The 22,815-nt window shown below is 49.7% G+C and overlaps 2 protein-coding genes across 6 annotated transcripts in view; one reads left to right on the forward strand and one right to left on the reverse strand.

Moving 5' to 3' along the window:
- Positions 1-7,207, forward strand: part of TM9SF4 (transmembrane 9 superfamily member 4) — a 50,570-nt gene extending 43,363 nt beyond the window's left edge. For all 5 annotated transcript variants that reach the window (XM_064275941.1, XM_023550126.2, XM_023550127.2 and 2 more), the window contains 3 exons: positions 838-957; positions 1,788-1,877; positions 5,011-7,207. In XM_064275941.1, coding sequence (XP_064132011.1) covers positions 838-957; positions 1,788-1,877; positions 5,011-5,160 — 360 coding nt within the window. In that variant the 3' untranslated portion in view covers positions 5,161-7,207. The remainder of the gene's footprint in view (positions 1-837; positions 958-1,787; positions 1,878-5,010) is intronic.
- Positions 7,208-16,137: 8,930 nt separating this feature from the next.
- On the reverse strand, positions 16,138-22,795 carry LOC100660574 (putative testis-specific Y-encoded-like protein 3). Its single transcript, XM_064275948.1, has one exon. The coding sequence runs from the start codon at positions 17,666-17,668 to the stop codon at positions 16,595-16,597; it is 1,074 nt and encodes a 357-aa protein (XP_064132018.1). The 5' UTR covers positions 17,669-22,795; the 3' UTR covers positions 16,138-16,594.
- Positions 22,796-22,815: the final 20 nt, after the last annotated feature.

Consider the following 22,815-nt stretch of genomic DNA (forward strand, 5'->3'; position numbering starts at 1 on the left):
ATCTTTGTTGCATCTGCTTCAGTTTTTGAGTCCCTACTTGTCTTTACTTAAGTTACACAAAACTCTTTGGAAAATGGGGGGTTGTGATCCCTAATCCATAGGGTCATTGTGAGGCTGAAATGAGATCATGTTTGTGAAATGCACAGTGCTTGGTGTGCAGAGATGGTGATGATGGTTACTCCTATCCCAGGAGTACCCTGGTAGCCAAAGCAAGAGTTGGCTGGAGGGCTCCTTAGAGTCACGCAGGCCTGGCTGACCCACCTTGGTGCCCAGCGCAGATAGGCCCTCACACCAAGTCGGTACTGGGCAAGTATCCACTGCTCTGGAGTGGTCCTGTCTTCCTCACCCTCTCAGCCTGCCCAGAAGAGGGTCAAAGGATGGGTTGGCTGCCCTGGGGCCTGTGCATTCTCCCTGAGAGGGCTCCTTCATTCTGCTTGTGCGATACTGGGCCAGTCGCCCAGCCTCTCTAAGCCTCAGCCCTAAAAGGCCAAGCTTCATAGGATCACATGTGGAGATGTATAAGGCACATAGTGCAGTGCCGGACAAGCTGCCAAGTTCAGGCTGGCACCCACCCAAAGCAAGCTCAGCTATGCCTAGCCCCTCCCCAAGACCAGCCTAGCTCACCCTCTGCTCTAGGGAGGAGGGGCAGCCAGCCACATGCCAGGCCACAGGCCCTGATGGTGTCGTGCGGGTGTCTCCATTCCTTCTCTGGAGGGAGGCAGTATGCCAGTCCTCGAGCTCCTGAGAGATGGCATTCCTGAGACCAGGCAGGGTGTGCCGGGGCAGAGGCAGCTGTGGAGGCAGGCCTGCTGAAGGGCAGCTTTGCTCTGTCTGCAGGCCATCTGGGAGAATCAGTTCTATTACCTCTTTGGCTTCCTGTTCCTCGTCTTCATCATCCTGGTGGTGTCCTGTTCCCAAATCAGCATCGTCATGGTGTACTTCCAGCTGTGTGCAGAGGTGAGGGCAGTGGGGCCAGGAGGTGGGGGGGGGGCTGGAACCGGCCTTGAACAGGTTAGTGAAGTTGTGCAGAGAGGTTAGTCTGGGTTTCCAGTATGGTCCGCCCTTTTCCTGGCTCTGAGATCTTGAATAAGTAAGTTACTTCTCCTTTCGGAGCCTTCATTTCTTCAGCTTTGAACTGGAGTTGAGGATACCTACCTCGCAGCATAGTTGTCACTGTGACGTCACGAGAGGACATTAGGCTTATCAGTGTTGAGTCCATTCCTGTAGTAGTTTTTCCAACAGGCTCATGCAGATTGGGTGATCCGTCCTCCCACTGGGAACTAGCTCTTGGCAGGAGGGGTCAACAAGGGCTCTGGACAAGAGCCTGGCTTAGAGTCCTGGCTCCTCCGCTTAGTGCTCCAGGCAAGTTGCTTAACCTCCCTGTGCCTTCTGTCCCTCCAGTAAGTCAGGGATTGTAATAGGACCTGCCTGAGGTGCCTGGCGCAGGGATTAAATGAGCTGATTCTCCATAGCGTGTAGAAAGGTGCCTGGCACATGGCAAGCATTTACACAGGAAATGTTCGTAGTTGTTACTACTCTTTCCTTTTTGTTGACTATTTTAAAATTGAGGTATAATTTATAAACACAGGTTCACTCCTTGTAATGTACAGTCTTATGAATTTTTAGAAACAATCTTGTAACTACCATCATGGCAGAGATGGAAAACATTTCCATCGCCCCAGACATTACTGTTCCTACCCAGTCTCTAGCTCCTCAGGCAACCGTGAAACTTGGCAGAAGAGGATTTTCTTGGAGCCAGTGGTGACCCTTCTTCTGCTTCTTCTCAGGATTACCGCTGGTGGTGGAGGAATTTCCTAGTCTCTGGGGGCTCTGCGTTCTACGTCCTGGTCTATGCCATCTTTTATTTTGTTAACAAGGTACTGCCCTCCTTAAGGGAGCCCCTTTGCCTCTCGGGGCAGGAGGGTGCTGGGGGGATGGGAAACCAAGCATGTGGATCTTTTCCACCGAGAGAGGGGAGGACCAAAGCCATGCTAGAACTGCTGCTGTTCTAGAACATGTGTCTTTTTAGGAAAAAAAAAATCTGTATTCTCGGACCCAGTTCTCTATGTTTGGGAGACAAAAGCCTTCAGGATAAATGACAACAGACTGCATGGCAAAACCTATGCAATGCAGCCAAAGCAGCACGTAAAGAAACATGGCACCTAACAGTGAATGCATTTTTTAGGAAATCAGAGAGTCTGATAATAGTTTTCACTTCAAGAAGCTAGAAAAGAGGAACAAAAAAACGAAAGAATAAAGAAAGTTAATGAGAGGAGTTAAAAGTGGAAAATGCTGAAATAGCCTTTAGTACCTAAATTTAGGACCTCGGGCTTCCGGTCTCTGAAGGCTTCGCCATTCAAGTTCTGCAGAGTAAGGAGAGGGCGGGAAGGGCTTCACCGGCATCCAGGAGGCCTTGCTGCCGCCTGCCAGAGGTGAAGTGTTCTGCCGCCTGCCAGAGGTGAAGTGTGGGCTGAGAAAGGGAGCCAGGCTTCCCTGACCCGGGCAGACTCACAGAGCTCATTTTCCCCCAAGAGTGGCGTGAATAAGAATACAAACGATCCCCAGAACAGTTTTGATTATTTCATGAATGACACATAAACCAGATGGTCCATTGAGGGGAGTGTAGGGTAACTGGTGGGCCCCTCCCTCTGAGGTTATAGAGAAAACAATCCTGTCTCCTGGGCTTTGGGCCTCCAAAGCCCAGACAAAAGTAGTCCCCTGCTTGCAACCAGGGTTTATTCCCAAAATGGAGTTGTGGGTTGGTTGGTTGAAGCTTGGAATGCCCTTCCCAAAAATATCAGGCTGGAAAGAACTTTAAGGATCGTTTAGTACAGTGTTCACTCTTCTTTCTAGATGACCATGTTCCTGCCCTCCAGCAGTCCCAGCAAACGATGATATAGCACAGGGGTCAGCAGACTGCAGTCTGGGCCAACAGGCCTGCTTCTGTAAATGAAGTTTTACTGGAACATAGCCATGCTCATTCGTTTACATGTCATCTATGGCTGCTTTTATACTGCAGCAGCAGGCTTGAGTAGTTGCATCAGAGACCGTATGGCCCGCAAAATCTAAAACATTTGTAATTTGGCCCTTTACGAAAACGTTTACCAACTCCTGATCTAGCACATCCACTGACAGAGAGGACATTTCCTCCTGACACTCATTCTTGCTCTGGACAGCTCCTACCGTTATCAAGGCCTTCCTTGATCCGTGATGAAATCTGCATCCCTGTAACTTCTATCTTCAGACCTTAGCCATGTGCCCAGGATCATCCGGAACCAATCTGATATCCCTCCTATGCAGCTTATAGGAATCAGAACTCTTTGAGTGGCAGGTGACCAAAACCCAGTTCAAACCGGTGTAAGCAAAAGGGAGTGTATTGGCTGATATAACTGGAAGTTTTAAGAAGTTGGAATTCTGGCCAGAAGCATGGATAGATCCAGGACTGCAAATGATACCAGGGCACTGTGTCCCACCTCGGCTCTGTATGTTTGCTTAGCTTCATTCTGCAGGTAGCCTCTTTCCAGCTTAGCAGGCCTAGATCCAAGGAAAAAAAGTCTTTCCTTCACCATTATATATCAGTCCCAGGGAAGATCTCATTGGCCCTGCTTGTGTTGCAGGCCCATCCCTCAGTGGTTCACCAAGGCCAATCAGATGGAATATTCTGATTGACTAGCTTAGTCTTGTGCTGGGGTTGACAGTTGCAACAGAACCACAGAGTAGGGAGTGGGTTCCCCAAAATACCTGGAAGAAGGAAGACAGGGAACAGTTTGGGCAAACAAAACCCAGCTACCATAGCCTCCTACACTGAGGCTCTGAGATCATGTCACAGCCTCCTGTCCTTCCTCCTTTCTGCCCCAATCTGCCTTTTCTGTTCTCAAAACCCCTTCTTCTGGCCCCAGTTACCTTCTCTGTAAAATGAGGGCCTCGGCCTGCGTGAGGTCTAAGCCCTTTCCAGCTCTGCCTTCTTGCCTTTGTCCCTTTCCTTTTTTACCGCCACCCTGCCCTTCGCCTTGCTCTTGCCCCCGTCCAGCCACGAGAATGTTTAAAAGGAGAGATGGAGGTTGAGCCTACAAATATGGCTTTTACTCCCAGTTTAAAGGTATTTACTCTTAGGGAAAGAGTTTCAAACAGTGGCCTTTATCATTTTCTTGCTGGGTTTCTGTCATTTTGTGACCACATGCCTACCCATGAGCCCTAGAACAAACCCCGCTGAAGCCCTGGTGTACTGTCATGTCATGGTACCAGAGCACCAGATTAGCTCCATGTCCCAGGAAACACTACAATAACACAGATGCTGGTATCCTTTCCCAGAACTCTAACCTCCGCCCTGGTTATAAAGGAGTCTAAAATGTGCTGAGATAAAAATCGGTGTGAGATTTTAATGGAAGTGACTGAGGCGTTCTCTGGAGGAGAGGAATGTAGGCCAAGGCAGGCTGATGGTGGCATGCTGGTCCTTAAAGCTGGGAGCTTTGGACACCCCCAACCCTGACTGCTCCTCTAGCCATCCAGGAGTCTGCTATTCAGGGGACTAGAGATGGCCCATTGGCCCAGGAAGTGGCACAGCTATGGCCATTCCTGCCTATGGCATTCCAGCTTGTCTCCCAGTCTTCCCTAGGAAGACTCCTCCTACCGCCACAAGAAATGGCCTGGGACAGTGGCATTGGGCCTTGGATTTCTGGCCCTCTATACCCAGGTTCAAATCCCAGCACCTTCTACTTCCTGGCTGTGTAGCTGTGGGTGTTGTTTAACCCCTTTGTTCCCCATCGGTCAAATGGGAATAATAATGTACAAGGTGGTCATGAGTATACAGGGTGATACTGGTACACACGAAGGTTAGCCATGGCTGTGAATCTCGTCAGCGCCTCGCTGCGTACCTGGAGCAAGCCCTTGTTCCAAGCCAGGCCTCAGTTCAACCACTAGATCAGTGAGGGTTGGGGCCCCACAGTTTCTCATGGCCGCCTGGCACTAAATATCCACCCATCTGTTCTTCTTGTCCCACCTGTGCCCCAGCTGGACATCGTCGAGTTCATCCCCTCTCTCCTCTACTTTGGCTACACGGCTCTCATGGTCCTGTCCTTCTGGCTGCTCACGGGCACCATCGGCTTCTACGCAGCCTACATGTTTGTCCGCAAAATCTACGCTGCCGTGAAGATAGACTGATAGGGGTGGACCATGGCCAGGCCCACTCTGTCCTTGGACAGGAAAGCCACCCTGCGTGGGGAACTGCAGGCACGCAAAATAAAATAACTCCTGCTCGTTTGGAATGTAACTCCTGGCACGGTGTTCCTGGATCCTGGGGCTGTATGGTGGGTGGGAGGACCTGTAGATAAATCTTGATTTTTCTTCATCATCTTGTTCCAGTTCTGTGTGGGATGAGTTTTTTGTGGGTTGTTTTTTCTTCAGCGCTAAGAAAGTTCCTTCCAGCAGGAACTCTCCAACCTGTTTGTTCAGGTTTACTTTTGGTTCGAGGCTTTTTTTCCTTAATTTTTTAACAAACGGATCCAGGATGGATAAATCCACTGAGATACTGGGTTTTGGTCACTGTCTCCACCTCAGTTCCTCGGGGCTATTGGCCACCCCCTGACTACCTGGAAGAGGAGAAGCTGGGCCTTAGGGGGCTTCATTGACGCTTCCAAGCCTCTCTCTGCTCGTCTTCACCATTGACGCCATGACAAAGCACAGCTGCAGCCTGGACTTCGTCCTCAGTGCCATGCAGCTCCACCAGCCCTGTTTCCTCCCCCATCCCCTTCCCAGCCTCCTCCAGGGCTGCCTGAGGCCAGGCTTTCCGTCAGCCCTTTGGGGCAACTTGTCACCAGGAGCGAGCCCAAGGCTTGGTTGCTACAAGAAAATGCCCTGGATGTGGATGTACTTGGGGCCAAGAGCCCTAGGACAGCAGGAATCACCGCAGTTCAGAGCAGCAGGAGGTTGCTCGACCCAGCAAGGAGGAAGAGACTTGAAGTGAACTGGCCATAGCATTGTGCCAAGAAACCCTGGGCCTGGGGCTAAGTATTTCCAGGGCCAAGCACCTACATCTGTGTCTGGGAAGGGGTGGCTAAGGCTGCCAGGGTCCTCACCCCATCAGGATTGCTCCCCAGCCCTTTCTGCAGGAGGTTGCTGCTCTTTCCAAAGCGTGCTGGTGATGGGTCCCCTTCTCCCCGACTCCCAGACAGAACAAGGGGGCTCTGTGATCTCAGGTCCCCTCCTTTCAGTGGCTGGGCAGAGGCATTCTCTCCCTGGGGTCCCAGGCCTCAGTGCCCACACACAGCTCTTTTAGCCAGACCCATCCCCTCCACTCTGTCTGAGTTCTTGCCTCCTCCTCTTTGGGATTTCCAGAGAACTGTGAGAAGGAAGATGGAAGGTAAGTTCTATAATGCCTTCCCCAGATCCTAGGAATAGCCAAGGAACCCAGTCTCACGTTGGCAGGAGAGAGCTAACGTGGCTGCCCTAGCTCCTCTCCCACCCGCCCCCCCCCTTCCTGACCCCCTGCCTGCCCCTGTTCACGTCAAAATCATTTGGTCTTAAGTCGTAAGAGGCCAAACCCACTCTGGGATTAGAGTTGAAGTAACAGCCGCTCACCCTGTGCCAGCCCCTTTGGGACTCCCACCACAGGACAGAGCTCAGGATGCTGGTTAGGCTAGGACACCCTTCCCCCCAGACTCTCCCAGCAGCCCTCACCCTTGTGCCGGCCCCTTTGGGACCCCCACCACAGGACGGAGCTCAGGATGCTGGTTAGGCTAGGACACCCTTCCCCCCAGACTCTCCCAGCAGCCCTCACCCTGTGCTGGCCCCTTTGGGACTCCCACCACAGGACAGAGCTCAGGATGCTGGTTAGGCTAGGAACACCCTTCCCCCCAGACCCTCCCAGCAGCCCTCACCAGCTCTACCAGTCAAACCAGTGAACTTCTCAGTCTCTTGCCTCACGGCGACTCCGCAGTGCCAAGCGGCGTCCACCAAGAATCAGGTTGGAGAAGAGGGAACCCAAGTAGTAGAGAAGGATATTGAAGTCTTACGTGCATTCAAATCTTGATTTTTTTCCCCCCGAAGGAGATTGTTTCTGGGGAGAGTGGGGAAATGGACTCCTCATAAGGGGTTCAGACATCACCAAGTTTTCTGACTTTTTAAATCATCATCATTATTATTTTTAATTAAAAAAATGCCTGTATGCCTTTTTGGTCCAGTTGTAAATAAATATGTCGTCATCCTGTTATGTCTCTTGAATTTCATGTAAGGGTTGTGGGGTCTGAGGTGAGACAATGTCCCCAGATGGGTTGGGTTGAGTGGTTTCCCTCAAAATTCTCTCATGCCAGGCTTCCTAGGGCTCAGGCTGCTGCTGTTCCCTCGCCCACAGCCTCTCCCAGCTGCTCAGCCCCTCCATACTGTATTGCAAACATTGGCCCTTCTGATCCCACAAGCAGGAAGCAGCAATTGAATGTGAGCTTTGGTGGCAGTAAGACCTGGTTTTGTGTATTTTACTGCCAAGTCATTTCACCTCTATCATGTAAGTACCCCTTCAATTGCAAGCAGCAGAAACAGATCAAACTTACTGAAGCCCCAAAGAGAATTGATTAGCTCCTGAGTCATGAAGGATAGGGGTTGATCTGGCTTCACCTCTGCTTGGATCCAGGTGCTCAAAGGATAGCCTTAGGCCTGTCCCTTTCTCCACTTGTGCTTCTCTCTGGCCCATTGTCCACTGTCTTCCGTATCGGAGAGGTGGGGAGAGCTTGGGTCAGAGTACTTTACGCTGACTTCAGTTTGGTAAGCCCAGAGGAAAAAAGATGTCTCCCTCTCTGCTTTGATGTATTTAATATACATTTATTCAAGCCAGATAAATCCCAGAAGAGGTCTCTGATTGACCCAGGTTGTATTAATGTTTGTGTATCTTAGACCAATCACATATCCAGGGAGATGGAGTATGATTACAGCCCAGGCCTGAACCATATACCCTGAGGGTACTGGATACTGTGAAGTGAATTTCAGCCCCACCAGAATCACTTAGAATGGAGATAAGGGAAGAATGGTTTCCCAAGGTAAGGGATGGAAAGCAAATAAAACTTAACAGTTACCTGTTATACCCTATCCCCTCCAACTCCAAGCCTTGGTTTCCTTATCTGCAGTGGAAAATGGTGCTGGTACTATTTATGGACTACTGTGCAGGCATTTCCAAACATTTCGTATATTAGCCTATTTAATCCTGATTTTGTTATTAGCCCCGTTTTACAGATGAGGTAACTGAGGTATCAAGTAGTTGTAACTGCTGGGGGGCCCATAGCAGGTGAGTGGTGGAGTAGTATTCAAACCAAGGTGCCTTGGTTGGGACCCCTGCTGAAAATTTACATTTCTAACAAGTTTCCAGGTGATGCTAACGCTGCTGGTTAGGGACCAATTCTGAGAACCACTAGTAGAGCAGTGGGTCTCAAGATTTATTATACATGAGAATCACCTGGGGATCTTGTTAAACTGTAGATTCTGCCTCAGTATATCTGGGATGGAATTCCAAATTCTCGGCAGGGGTTTAAACCGGAACGAATGGGTATAAAGCCCTGAGTCTGAGGCAGCCAGACCCAGAACCTGTCTTTCTAACCAGTATACTACAGCTGCCTTTAAAAAAAAAAAAAATAAACAGCTTTATTGTGGTATAATTGATATAAAACAAACTACAAAATTTGACTTTTTTTTCTTAGTGCCTTGGTTTTTTTTTCTTTTTTTATTGTGCTTTAGATGGTTTGCAGAGCCAATTAGTTTCTCATTAAATAATACACATCGTTTTGTGACATTGGTTGCCAATCCCCACCATGTGTCAACACCCTCCCTTTCTTGACCTTGAGTTCCCCAATTCCGTTCATCCAGCCTTCCTGCTCCTTCCTGCCTTCTTGTCCTTGCCCCTGGGCTGGTGTGCCCATTTAGTCTCGTATACATTGTTGAGCTATGCGTATTATTGTTTTATGGGCCTCACATTTTGATAAGTTTTAATGCACATGAAACCATCATCACAATCAAGATCATGAACGTATCCATCAGCCAAAAAGTTTCCTCATGCCCCTTTGTTGTTCTGCTCTCTAGCCCTTCTCCACCCCCAGGGAACCACTGAGCTGCTGTTACTATAGATTAGTTTGCATTTCCCAGAGCTCTGTGGAATCAGTATGTATTCTTTTTTTCTTTGGCTTCTTTCGTTCAGCAATTAAGATTCATCCATGTTGTTATATGTATCAATAGTTCGTTCCTTTTTTTAATTTCGGAGTAATATTCTATTGTATGGCTATACCACAATTTATCTGTTCATCTGTTGACAAACATTTGGGTTGTTTCCAGTTAACCCTTAAAATAAAGCTGCTATGAACGTTTCATTTATGTACAAGTCTTCATGTGGACATTTCCTTTTCTCTTGGGTAAGTACTTAGCAGTGAAATGGCTGGGTCATATGGTACGTGTGTGTTTAACTTAAACTGCCAAGCTTTTTCCTAAGGTGGTTGTACCATTTTGCATTCCCACCAGCAATATATGAGTCGCATTTCCTCTACATCCTAATACTTGGTATAAACCAACCAAACCAAACGCAGTGCCGTAGAGTCAATTCCGACTCATAGCGACCCGATAGGACAGAGTAGAACTGCCCCATAGAGTTTCCAAGGAGCGCCTGGCAGATTCGAACTGCCGACCCTTTGGTTAGCAGCCGTAGCACTTAACCACTATGCCACCACGGTTTATGGTCAGTCTTTTTCATTTTAGCCATTCTGACTCGATGGTACTGGGTGTTGGTAACAGGTATAAAGTGGTATCACATTGTGACTTTAATTTGCATTTCCCTAATGAAAAATTAAATTGAGCATCTTTTCATGTGCTTATTTACTGTCCATGTATCTTCGGTGAAGTGTCTGTTGAAACCTTTTGCCCATTTTTTATTGGGTTGTTTGTTTTCTTATTGCTGAGTTTTAAGAGCTCTTTAGATATTCTGGATATATCAGATATGTTTTGCAAAGATATTCTCCCAGTCTGTGGCTTGTGTTTTCATTCTCTTAACTGTCTTTTGAAGAGAAGTTTTAATTCTGATGATGTCCAGTTTATTTCTTCTTTTATGGACTTTGTTTTCGGTATCATATTTAAGACATCTTTGTCTAACCTAAGATCACAATGATTTTTTCGTATGTTTTCTTCTAGAAGTTTTATAGTTTTAGGTTTTACATTTAGGTCTATGATCCATTTTGAGGCAATTTTAATATACAATATATATGAGGTATGGATCCACATGTGTTTTCTTGCATATGAAAATCCGCCTGTTAGAGTGCCATTTGTTGAGAAGGCTATCCTTTTGCCTTTGCCTTTGTGCCTTCGATAAAAATTGTCCATAAATGTGTGGATTTATTTCTGGAATTTGCATCCTGTTCCATTCATTTGTCTACTTTTATGCCAATACCACACTTTTGGCTCCCGGGGTGTAGCAAATGGTTAAGCCCTCAACTACTAGCTGAAAGGTTTGCAATTTGAACACACCCAGAGGCGCCTCTGAAGACAGGACTGGCAATCTGCTTCTGAAAAACCACGGCCTTTCAAAAACCCTTTGGAGCAGTTCTACTCCAAACACATGGGGTTGCCATGAGTCAGAACTGACCTGACAGTAATGGGTTTGGTTTTGTTGTGTGCCAGGCACTAGCCTAGGTTCAGGAAGGCAGGCGTGAACAAGACAGACACATCTCCGCTCTCATGAGAGTTCTCAGCACAGTGGGGGAACACAAATAACCAGGCTTATCCAACACAGTGTGGCCTCAGTGAGGGATGGGTGACCTGGGGTAGCCAGGGCCAGAGATGAGTAGCACCTGAGCTGAATCTTGAAAAATGGACAAGAGTTAGGGAAAGAGGCATGAGCGAACATTCAGACTGGGAGAGCAACACAGACAAGGCCAGGAGAGGTGAGTAGGCAGTGCATGTGGAGAGGAGGCACCTTCTGAGGAATTTGAAAGATTTACAGGAAACCCTATAGGGCATTTCTACGCTGTCTTACAGGGTCACTGTGAGTCAAAATTAAGTCAATGGCAATGAGTTCTAAGAAATTTGAAGTTTCTCCGTTTGATGAGGAAACTAGGGGAGAGCTGTCAAGGCCGCAAGGTGTTGTCAAGAGCTGCCCGGGGCACGCACCACCACAGCCCGGGGTGCCTGCTCACCATAGCCCTCGCCCTTGCACTCCTGAGTCAGCTCTGATAGTGGAACCTGTGAGGAAGGGGCCTCAAAGTTCATCAACCCAAGTCAATGTTTAGTTTTCCTGCTGAGCAAGGACAAGGTGGGACTTTCTTGAATTTTTGTGTTGAAATCGTATCCTTGGAGGAAGATTTCAAAGTCCCCAGAGCTGTAATCAGGCCAGTTGCCGATTACCAGTAATTGCCATAGTTTTGGATAGATTTTTCTCAGATTGGAAAGAACTCGTCCAAAGTTCTTTCCTAGGCCAACAAGATAGTGCAGAGGCCTGAGACCGAAGGTGAGCAAAACCCTGGAGTCAGAGCCTTGTGTTTGCTCTTCCCACTTGCGCAGGAAGTACCCATCTCACCCTGACCTCCTTCCTTGCCCTTGCAGCAGGTCTAAGCCAGGTGGCCATCTCTCCACAGTGGGGACTGGGAAATGGACCCGGAGACATTTACTGCCTCAATTCCAATGACTGGAGGAGAGCTGCCTTCAGAGAGTTTCAAGCCCTGGGGAGGACCCTCACGGGGCTTCTGCGCCTCCGTACATGCTGTTGCCCTCGCCCACCCAGACGACCTTGCTACTCCTTGAGGGTGTGAGGCATTCATTCATTCCACACAGAGTTACTGAGCCCCAGGCTGTGTCGGGCACTATTCTAGGTGAGTGGGACACAGCAGCAAACAAAGTCCCCAAGACATAGAGAACAAGGCGAATGAATGAATGTACAATCTAATATCAAGTGGTCAGAAGTGCCACAAAATCCAAATCAGAGAAAGGGAAGGGAGAGGGGCAGGGCGTTTTTCAGGAAGGGTGGTCAGGGAAGTCTTCCCTGAAGAGGTGAAATCATAACATTTGAACAGAGACTTGAAGAGCGGAACCAGCTGTACAAATATCTGGAGAAGGCAGCTCCAGGCAGACGGACAGCAAGCAAGAAGGTCCTGAGCCAGGCTTGAGAACCAGTAGGAGGCTGGTGTAGCTGGAAAGAGATACGGAGGGGAGTGGCATAGGAGGTGAAGTAGAAGAGCCACGGGGAGCACTTTGTGAGACTCGGGCCTTTGGAGTGATTGGAACAGAGGCAGGACATGGCCTGTCCTAGGTTTAGAGGCCACTCTGGCTGCTGACTGTCCATATAAGCACCTGGCACAGAGCAGGTGCTCAGTAAATGTTAGCGGAACGTCTCATTGTTTTTCAGCTTTGCCATTGGACGCGAGCTCACTGAAGGCAGAGAAGCTAGAACAGTCATCTCGTAGCCCCAGTGCCCAGTACCTACGGGATGCTAAGATGTGTGAATAAACAGGTGAGGGAATCAGAGCAAGCAGCAGTGGGTTCCCCACATTAGGAAAGTGGCTGGGACATGCCCCTGACAAGGCCAGCCATGGTGTGATGGAAGGTGCCATGCAGCAGAGAGCAGATAAGCACCGTTGTCAAGGCCTGAGGTGCAGCTGGGTCCAGATTTGGGCTGCTGGAGCCGACATGCACCTGCCAGCCACCAGGTATGGGCAGCAAACCACGTGAACACCAACTTCCAGGATCATCGGGAGCTTAGAGGCTCACTCTGATTCCCCAGGGAGTGTCAATGACAGGTGCTCGGCACAAGAGACACCCAGAGGGTGGAGCCTGGCCAGGCAAGGGTGCCCAAAATTCTGGCTTCAGATTGTACTTGGGAGGTGGTAGTAGTTGTGGGCTGGGGCAATCATGGGCGACTTTCTGAAGGAGCTGCCACCTGGACAGATGGATAAGGTTCAAACTGAAGACACTAGAGAAATGAAGTTGTAAACACCTCCCCTTAACTCCAGCTGCCCTGTGTGAGTTCCCCTCTTCTCTGAACCATGCCTGATACCCCTCTCCACTGTCTGCAGTAAATGCCTTGGTTTGGCATTCAGAGTTCCTATTTTCACAAGTGGGTCTCAACCTACCCACCAGCCTTGCCTTCCCCATGCAGCCACACCCAGGGCACTTGCTGTGCCCTGAACACATCCTGTAATTTCATACCCAGTGCCTTTGCTCATGCGGTTTGTTCTGCTGAGAATTCTCTTCTCCAACCCCACTTTCTCAACAACTGCCTAGTCCTCAAAGGCCAGCTCCAGTGTCCCTTCTCCAAAGAAGTCTGCACCCTCTGGTCCCATATCACATTCAGTTGGAGTAAGCTATATGCCAAGCTGGACTTAGTTGTATTCTGTCTCCTGAGGGTGACCATTACATACCAGTTTAGGCCTCTTGGCGTAATTATTAGTAGCACTCCCTTTCATTTCCAAATGCGTTCCAGCTGGATGACAAGTTATATGGTCACCCTTCATCTCCTCCCACCCTTCTCCATTCAACTGAAAGCCTCTGGACAGGAAGAATGCCTTGTTACTTTGTTTTGTATAGGGTCGCTATGAGTCGGAATCGACTCAATGGCAGTGAGTTTGTTTTTTTTGGTTTAGCACCCTAGGTGGTGCAAATGATTAACGTGCTCTGCTGCTAACTAAAGGTTGGAGATTTGAGCTCACCCAGAGGCACCTTGGAAGAAAGGCCTGGCCATCCATTTCTGAAAAATCAGCCATTTGAAAACCTTATGGAGTGCAGTTCTACTCTGACACGCACGGGGTCGCCATGAGTCTGGAATCGACTTACTGGCAACTGGTTTCTGGTTGTTTTTTTGTTTGTTTTTAGCATAATACTGACATGACTGGATAAAGTCATTCACAAAACAAATAATTATTGAGGTGCTGGACATAGCCACATGGCGCAAAACAGCAGATAGATGGGCCCTTGTTCTGACACACGTTAGAGGGGGAAAGATAAAACAATATCATTTCAGAGAGTAGCAAGTGATATGGAAAAAATCTGGAAGGGATGGGAGATGGGAAGGGTGGAGAATCATTCTAGGCAGGCAGGCCAGGGAAGGCCTCTGAAGTGATGTTTGAACTGAGGCCAGAACGAATGAGGGAGCCACAGAAGAGGGTATCTGGAGGAAGAAAATTCCAGAAAGAGGGAAAAGCAAGTGTAAAACCTTCGAGGATGGAACATGCTTGGTGTTTAAAGGGCAGCAGAGAGGCCAGGGGCAGGTGTAAAAGGAATGATGGAGGGTGGCTGACGGGGGTAGTCAGCAGGACAGAAAATACAGGGCTTTGTGGCCATGATAAGAAAGTAGGATTTTTTTGCCAGTGGAGGGTTTTGGACAGGGCGAGTACATGATCTAAGCTGTTTCCCCCCCCAGATATAAAGGTTTTCATTTTATTTTTTTATCATGCATATAGAAGACAAGGTGCCATCAATCTTCTTCTGACTGGACAAAGCCACCTCACAAATATTTCTGTTTAGAAGCAGAGACGTCATAGTGGTGCCATTACAACACAGCCACCAGGGCACAGAATCATCCAGACCACCCAGAGTTAGATTTCTTTTGGGAGGTTTTCTCACAGAACGTGGTAACAATGCCCAGTCTTAAATCCTACAAAACCACCTTCTTCAAACTCCACTTCTAAGTACAGTTATAGTAACAGGCCACAGTAACTTGATAACAATAGTGAATAGTCATAAGTTTCCAAACGGCACAGAAAAATTACACTGATCCTCTTGTAAATGTTCTCAACTAAAAGCAACAAGCACGCCTATGCGGCTCAATTTCCCCACCCCACTGAAACGGAGAAAGGGATGATGCAGAGGGTCTTACTTAACAGCGGCAAAATAAAAAGCATTCATTTTCTACATACTCAACATTATACCTGGACAGAGAAAGAGACAGAGAGGAAGAGAGAGAACGAGAGAAAAGGACAGAGGAAGAGAACCTCTAAAGTTACATTGTTCTGTTACGGGTTTTTCTAATTTACAAAAGGTATTGGTGAATCAAAAAAGGCAGGAAAACTCAGGGGCTCTCCTCCCTCCACCCCGCATGCTCTCTGCCACTCCTGCCTTTCCATTGCGCTGTGGCTTCTGTTGCCCTCCCCATCACTTTGGGCTAAGGTCTCCCTGGGTCCTTGGGAGCACAGGCAAGGCCTTCGTGGGAAGGACCTGGACAATGTCATAAGCCCCCCAGAAATGAGACACGAGACAACAGCCCGCAAGCCTGGTTGGGAAGAGGGAGGCTTGGAGGAAAGGGAGAAGAAAGTGGAGCTGGGCTAAAGTTAGTCTCAAAGAACACAGCATAGGAACAATGAACTCTCCCTGCTCCTGTGGGCCTGGACTGCCTGGTCTCTATGTCCTGCAGCCCTCCATGGGCCCCCTTGAAGGTTCTAGGTCTTGTTAAAGGAGCAGAGGGGGCAGTCTACTTTCTGGACCTCTAGAGAGAGAGAGAGAGAGAGGAAAATTCAACAAGAAAGCCTGTCTCCTTAGCTGTTTGTAAAAACCTTGTTTCTTTAGTTTTTTTTTTTTTCTTCCTTCTGTTTCTGGGCAGGTGTAGACAGGCCTCATGACCAGAAATACCTCTTCCCAGCACCCCCAGCCTGGCAGCTGGAAAACACTGAGGCAAAAAGCCTGAATGCCGTATGGGTCCAGTGACTGGGGCCCAGGAAGGTGGGCTCCTGGAAGGAATGCTGTCTTTGCCCCTGCCTCAAGCACATGCCCAAATAAACCAGCCTGGCAGAGTTCCTGGGCGAGGGGAGTTGTAGTTCTCCTGTGCATTGACAGGTGGCCCACCTGGGCCCACAGGTAGTTCCTGAGGTCCTTGTAGACCACGGGTCAGGAACAGGGCTGACGGCAGCCTGGGCAAAACTCATCCAAAAGGTCCTTGCCAGGTGCTGGTGGAGCATGGCACAGACCTTCACAGTCGATAGGCCACGATGTAGGACAAACACAGGAGTAGAAAGAGCAGGGTGATCACAAAGAACGCACTGCCCTCTGCTTCGTGCCCTTGGCCTTCTCCATGCTCAGTAGCCATCTGCTAGCTGCATGTCCATTCTGCCAGATGCCCAACAGTCTAGTTGGTGGTAGCGTAGCCTGTGGTCCTGAAGCCGTGGAATGTCTAGGTCTGGCAGATAGCCGGCACCAAATGAACCTGCTTCATCTTGGGTGATGAGGCTTAGCTTGCCACAGCCCATGTGTGAGGCCACCATGATCACAGCCAGCATGAAGGAAAAGCCCAGCATGTTGTAGGCTTGAAGTAGCAGGCCTCAAAGATGCACCGGTCATCCTAGCAATGACTCATAGGCGCCCATGTCAAAAATGGATGGGAAGGCCATGACGGATAGGTCCAGGCCGTGAGGGTCAAATGACATGCACATCTGCAGCACTGGCATGTAACAGCAACGTGATGTTGGCACAGAAGCACACGTGGAAACACGAAGGCCACAATCTGGGAGCTGAGTACACTGAACTGAACGTCCAGAGGAGCCAGAATGCTCAGAGGAGAAAGGAGATGGTAGGGGGCCCCTCATCAGCCTAAGCACAGGTCCACAGGAGACTGAAGGGAGTCTTAGGTAGGGAGCGTGTCCCAGGGCAGGACTTAGCCCGACTGGAACCCGTAGGGCCTAGGAGGGACCTCTATGGGCCACCGTGCTAGGCCCTGCCTGGCTCTGCCCGGCCTATCCCCAAGCAGGTAGTACTGCAGAGGGTTGGGCCACAGGTCCTCTTTAATAATCTGGGCAACCCTGTCGGCCTCGGCGAGGCTGTGCTGTGAGAACCAGCTGAAGAAGCTGCGGACGGTGTCCCGGTTCCTGTGTACGAGGGCGGGGGGTTCCTGGCCCCGGTGCCATCGGATTCGAGTGGCAATACACACCACCCGGCCTGAGGGTCTGCATTCATACTCCTTCACGATGACTTTGTTCCGGAAGTAGGGGTTGCTCCAAAATCGGAACTTGAACTTGCAGCCGGTCCTGGCGTGCCTGAGCTCCCTCACCTCCAAATTCATCAGGTAGCCGAGCATGTCTTCATCTCGAGGGCTGATCATGGCTGACAGCTGCGGGTGATTCAGGAAGGCGGTGACCCAGAAGCCTGGAATATTCTGTATAATGAAGCTCCTCCGGGCTAGCTGCAGCCGGCGCATCCGCCCAAACCTACGCTCAAGCCGGAGGTAGGCCCGGTCGGCCTGGGCACTCACCGCCTCCAGCTCCCACTGGATGGCCTCCAGTGGGTCCACGACAGGGCCATCAAGGTTCAGGGGCCCTGGAACCTCCTGCTCCTCCGCTACCACCTCCAGCTTCTCCTCCGCCACCAGCTTCTCCAACACCTCCATCTTCTCCTCCCCCACCTCCTCCGCCCCCACCTGCGGCTTCTCCACCTCCTCCATGAAGATGGCGCCCTCCTCAGTCGTCACTTCCTCGGCCTTCCCGCTGGCTCCCGCCCGGCCCCCCCACCCTGCGCCACGGGTTTCTGGGGCTTCGTCCCCGACAGGACCGTCTTCCAGGCTCCGGCCAGTCACCGCGGAGGCCACTTCCCGGCGCTCTGGGGCAGGCGGGGCGCTCCCAGGGCCCGCGGCCGGGTCGGGGTGCCCGCGCGACCTCGCTTCTCGGGCCAGGGCCTTGGGGCCGGCCGGCGGACACGCGTCGGCTTGCAGGCCCCCAGCGCCTTTCTCTGCCATCACCTGTGGGACCTGTGGCCTGGGGAGCTCGGGCGCGCGGGCGACACAGGCGGCTCTGGAAAATGGGGCGGCTGACAGCGGCTGCGGGACGGCGGGTGGGAGTCGGGGAGGTGCGTTCTTCTCCGGCGCGCGCTCCGCCCCTTGCGCCCACCCTTTCCGGATGTGATTCGCAAGGGTTTCTCGGATGTGAGGGGGGCCTGGAGGACTAGAAGAGGGACAGGGCACTGCCCGGTGGGGACGCGATCGCGGGCGACGGCCAGAACTGGCCCCAGATTAGTAGGGCGCTGGCGGTTGAGGGAGAAGTGCAGGGGTGAACCGAGCAAGGAGCAGCTTGGAGCAGGCACCAAGGGACAAACTTAAGCCCTGATCACGCCACTACGCCCAGGTGATTAGTGTTCCCCAGATTTGGGTGGACAGGTGGGATTCGCTTGGCTCCCAAATTCGACTGTGGCTTTGGGACAGCTGTGTGACACTTGCACCTTGTACAGGATAAATTATTCAGGCATACACAGAGGACTCAAGAGGTAGCTTTGGAAGAGACTGACCAGACTCAAACTGGGAGCCACAGATGACAGGTCGGAATGAAAAGGCCTGGGGCAAGAAAGGTCTTACAATACTGCAAACGAGGGAGCAAGTGGGTATCTGTCTGGGTTCCCCCGTATGACTGGATCTTCCTGTGCTGGGTGGCTGCAAGGAGACGGGTCTTGCTTCATCTGTTGTCCTAGGCCCAGGGGCTATTGCTCTTTGCTAGCCAACTCACAAACACAAACTCCAGAGTGCAAGCTGTATTCTTGGGTAAGCTAAGACCCTGGTTGGACCAGCCCCTGCAGCCCTGACCCTGCAAATACAGCTGCACTCCTGTGGTCTCAGCTGTGGGGGAGGGAGTGGTCAGTACTCCCAATGCCCCCATTTCTGCCTGGAACCCCCTGCCACCTCCTCCAGAAAGCCTTCAGTCTTCTCCCACCCAGGGGATAAGATAAACCCCCTTCTCTAGCTGTTCCCTGGGGTGGACAGCTAACATTTGTCAATTATAATGGAAGGCCAAAGAGATGAAGGATCAGCCCACTGCCTTTTACACAAAACACCTGTATATTAACACAAGCACTTGGGCTGGGTCCTGAGAGTAAACGGCATTACTTGGCTCTATAACACTGGCTTCAGGCCACAGAAAAGCCAGTTCAGTCTGAGGGATGGGAGGATCTCAGCACAAGGGACAGGGCCCAGGATGATGATGACTATCTACATTAGGGTCTGGCCAAGCAATGCCATCAGGTGAGTATCTGTCAGCCTCAACAGTGCCTGAACCCAATGGTTGGGCACAAGCGTGGGCAAGGTCAGGTCCTAGCTCTGTCACTTACCAGCTGTAGATCTTAGGCCGCGGGTGACTACGGTAGACCTTTGTCTTTTCTTGGACAACCAACATCCATTCCTCATCTTAATAGTACCTGCAACTTCCTCTGGGAAATCACTTCTCCCCTCGTCTTAGCCTTGTCATCACTGGCTATACTGATTGGTTCTAGAATGGCACAGAACTCCATCAGGGCCAGTGAAACATGTTTACTGGGGCTTCTGTGAACAAAAGGACTCCTTTTCTAACAGAGCCTGGGAAGGGTCCCTTTCTGCTCCTGGTCAGCACTGTGTGAGAATGAGAGGTCTAGAATCATGGCAGCCTTCTACTCATACACAAAAGGAGAAGCCCCTCTGCACGGCCTGAAGTTGAAGTCACAATTGCACAAGATGGGGCAGAGAGAAACAGGAACGATGAGACCAACCACGTTTGAGCTGATGGATCAATCCTACAGACTGCTTTACATCAGGCATTTTCGGTTACATGAAATTGCACTGCTTAAGCCAATTAAGAATTTGATTTTCTGACCCTTGCATCCAAGACTTTTTAACTGATAAAATGATGCCACCTACCTCAAAGACATCCAATTAAGACATTTTCATTTAAAAGTACAGAGTTGTACAAGGTGCTAATGTGAGTTGTTGTTAACTCTCTGCCCTATACTCACCAATCCCTGGGCTACTGAAGATGTCTGGACATTCCAATTCTTCCCCAGTCTGTCTCCAACCCTCGCCCATCAGAAAGGTTCACAACTTCCAAACACATCATTCAGAAGTTTTTAATAAACAACTTCATTATAAAAACTTTTTTTGAAAATGTAATTCTGTAAAACATTGAAAAATCTACTTTAACAAAGATACGCCCTGTGCATTTTCTAATGGCACTTATATTTTACAATAAAAACCTTGTTTTATATAAAGCCAAAAATACTCCAAGAGGTTATTTACTGTGTTTACAAAGTGCTAGAAGGTTTTGTCTTGTATTTTTCTCTCTTTAAATAATCTGGCGTTACAAAGGAGTGGCTCCAAAGCCTTGACCACTGGAAGGGAAGGGCCTAAAAAGAGTTTTCGGGAGTTCTAGTGCCGAATACTCAGAGGTGGAGGAGTGTGTATGCGGAGAATCAGCTAAGAAAGTCGGCTGACGCCTAAAGAATTGGACTGGAATACTTTTTCCAAAGCCCTCCACGGAGGTACTAGATGACCGTGGTAAGTTCTCCTCTCTTTAGGGCTGGTGTACCCCTCCCCTCTCCCCAGACCCTACTCTCCAGTGGCAAAGGTCGCAGCCAATTCCTTCCACAGCAGGTTCAGAGCTCCAGGAGAGGCCAGGATGGGGTCCCAGAGGAATCTGGACTTTTCTGGCCAACACCTGCCTAAGGCAAAGTTTCTTATTACATAAATATCCTTGTTAAAAAGCAAAATATTGATCCTGTACAAAATAAACTGTTCAAAAAAAAAAATCGTGCTTAAAAACAGCTCCTAGATAAGAGGGAAGGTAAAGGGTGGAGAAAACAGCTACCAAAAGGGGAGGAGGAATTTAAAGGGCTACTAGGGAAAGTTCAGGGCAGTGGGAAATTTTCAACTTAGGACAATTACCTACGAGCAAAAAATTAATCACACCTGCTTCCCAGATTTCCATTAACAAAATGCCATTTGTAAAAGGTTTATGGGGGGAAAAAAAAAACAAAAAACTCCTTGGTGTTCCTTTCCTTGCCTCCCACCTCTTAAAGATGATGCAGAGATCCTTTGAGCTGACACACCTGGGCATGTCACCCTTGGCCTCCAGGACTACACCCATCCCTGACCAGCTACTGTGAAGGTTAGAGGGGCCCTACCCCTGTTCAAGGCAGCTCATTGGTGACAGAGGCTGGGGGAGGTGGCAGGGAAAGGGGACATCACCCCTTTTTGTGGTCCCTGTTTGGTCTTTGCCACATGCCACGGCTGCTACCTGGGCAGATGCCCCTCAGGCTCTTACGGCCTCAGTAAGGATACTGAAGTGGGTTTGAGCACTGAGCGTAGGATACAGGTGTTCTTATCCTTGGAACGACCAGGCCAATGAGGCTTTATTTTTTTTTAATTTTGGGAAGGGAGGTTTAAGAAACAGCTGGGTGGCCATGGTCCAAAAAAGGCAATGGCAGATGTTCCTCTGCACCAGCAAACTTCACAGTGACAGGGAGATTCCTAGTGGATGGTGAGGCCACTGAGGGAAGAAGGAAGAGGACAGAAGGGAAGTGAGGAGGGGAAGGGAGGAGAAAAAACAAAGATGAGCGAGGCCCCACTTACAAGGTTTTAAATAGTTGCTTTGTCTGTATGAGTTTACCAGCATCACTAATGGAGGAAGAGAATTCAAGGGGAAGTAAAGAGCAGGCAGAAAGGAGAGGACTCCTTTTATAGCCTGGGGCTTTACATTCTAAGGCCCATTTGCCTCTGTGAACCAAGGGTACAGAGAAGGTGGCAGGGAGTGTAAGAACTATTGCTGGGTCTAGTGATAAAGACCAGGCACAGCAAGGAGAATGGCAGCAGTGAATCGCGCTTGGATTTCAACATACCATTTCCTATGAGTCCCAATAACATGCACAGCATGTAGGTGGTGGCTACGTACCAAGGTGGACGCTTTTTTTTTTTTTTTTTAATAATCTTCCTAGTCCCTGGGACTCACTGAAAGTAATTTTTATAAGCAAATTGCCTAGTCTGATCGTAACTTGCCTGACATTTTTATCTTTTTGTTGTTGTTTTAAGGTATCCCAAGCTACCCTGCCTAAATGAAAACATGCTTATTCATTCCATATTGCTTCCAATCAGGGACCGGAGGAGCTAAGTTTTAAGGTTTTCACCTCAAACAAGGATTACTGGCCTGGGCAGGAGCAGAAGCCTGGTCTTGGACCTGCTCAGTTCCCAATGGTAAACCAAAGTGATTTCTAGACAGAAAAGGGGTTAGACTGGAAGGAGGCTGAGGCTTGAGTGACGAGGCAGGTCCTTGGTAGTCTGTCCTGAAACCCTAGCGGAGAAGCCAGCATGAGGCACCTGCTTGAGAAAAGTGCCAGAAACTGCTGGCTCTATCTGTAGGAGTTAAAAGTGAAGAGGTAGAAGTGTGTTTCTGAATCAGAGGGGAGGTGTCCCAAGAGGGTCCCACAATGGTGGTCCCTGAGCTGCCTCCCTCCCACAGTGGGAAGGGCAAAGCCCACACAGAACTGAGATTGAAGTAGGGATGGGACTGGGCTGGGTTCTGGGTAAGGGCTCTGCTGTATGTGGCAGGGAAGCCCCACAAGTCAGAAAAGAATTAATCATTTGGTGCAAGAAACCTTGCTGGGTACTCGGGGGCAAAACCGAGGGAGGCCACTAGGTTAAGGTGGAAGTTCTTTGATGGAGAGCAGAGAGGAGCCTATGTACAGTGGCCCTGAGCCCGTGAGGCCTACAAAATGGAGAAGACGGGAGAAACGCTATGGTTGAGAAAAAGTTGGGTACTGGAGCCAACAATGGAACCACAGGTTAGGACTCAACTCTATCTGCCCAGTCCCAACTTTCTGAAAATTCTTCTTCGAACAACCCACAGCTTTCTGGAAAAGCGATACGTAGGAGAGAGAAAAATTAGGGGTTCACGCCCTCTCCTTTGCTATCCACACCACCCTAGAACCCACAGTCCCTCCTTTCAAAACTAGTAATAGCTCCTGATGTTCAGGACAGGGTAGGGATGGGAGGTGACGGTAGAGGGCATGCCTTTCACGTCTTCCCTTCTCCAGTTTAAAAGGAAGAGGATGAGGGGGTCATGATGTACTTGGAAGAAAAACAGAACTGCAGACCTG

Source organism: Loxodonta africana, chromosome 24 (assembly GCF_030014295.1).
Source record: "Loxodonta africana isolate mLoxAfr1 chromosome 24, mLoxAfr1.hap2, whole genome shotgun sequence".
Classification (NCBI taxonomy): Eukaryota; Metazoa; Chordata; class Mammalia; order Proboscidea; family Elephantidae; genus Loxodonta; species Loxodonta africana.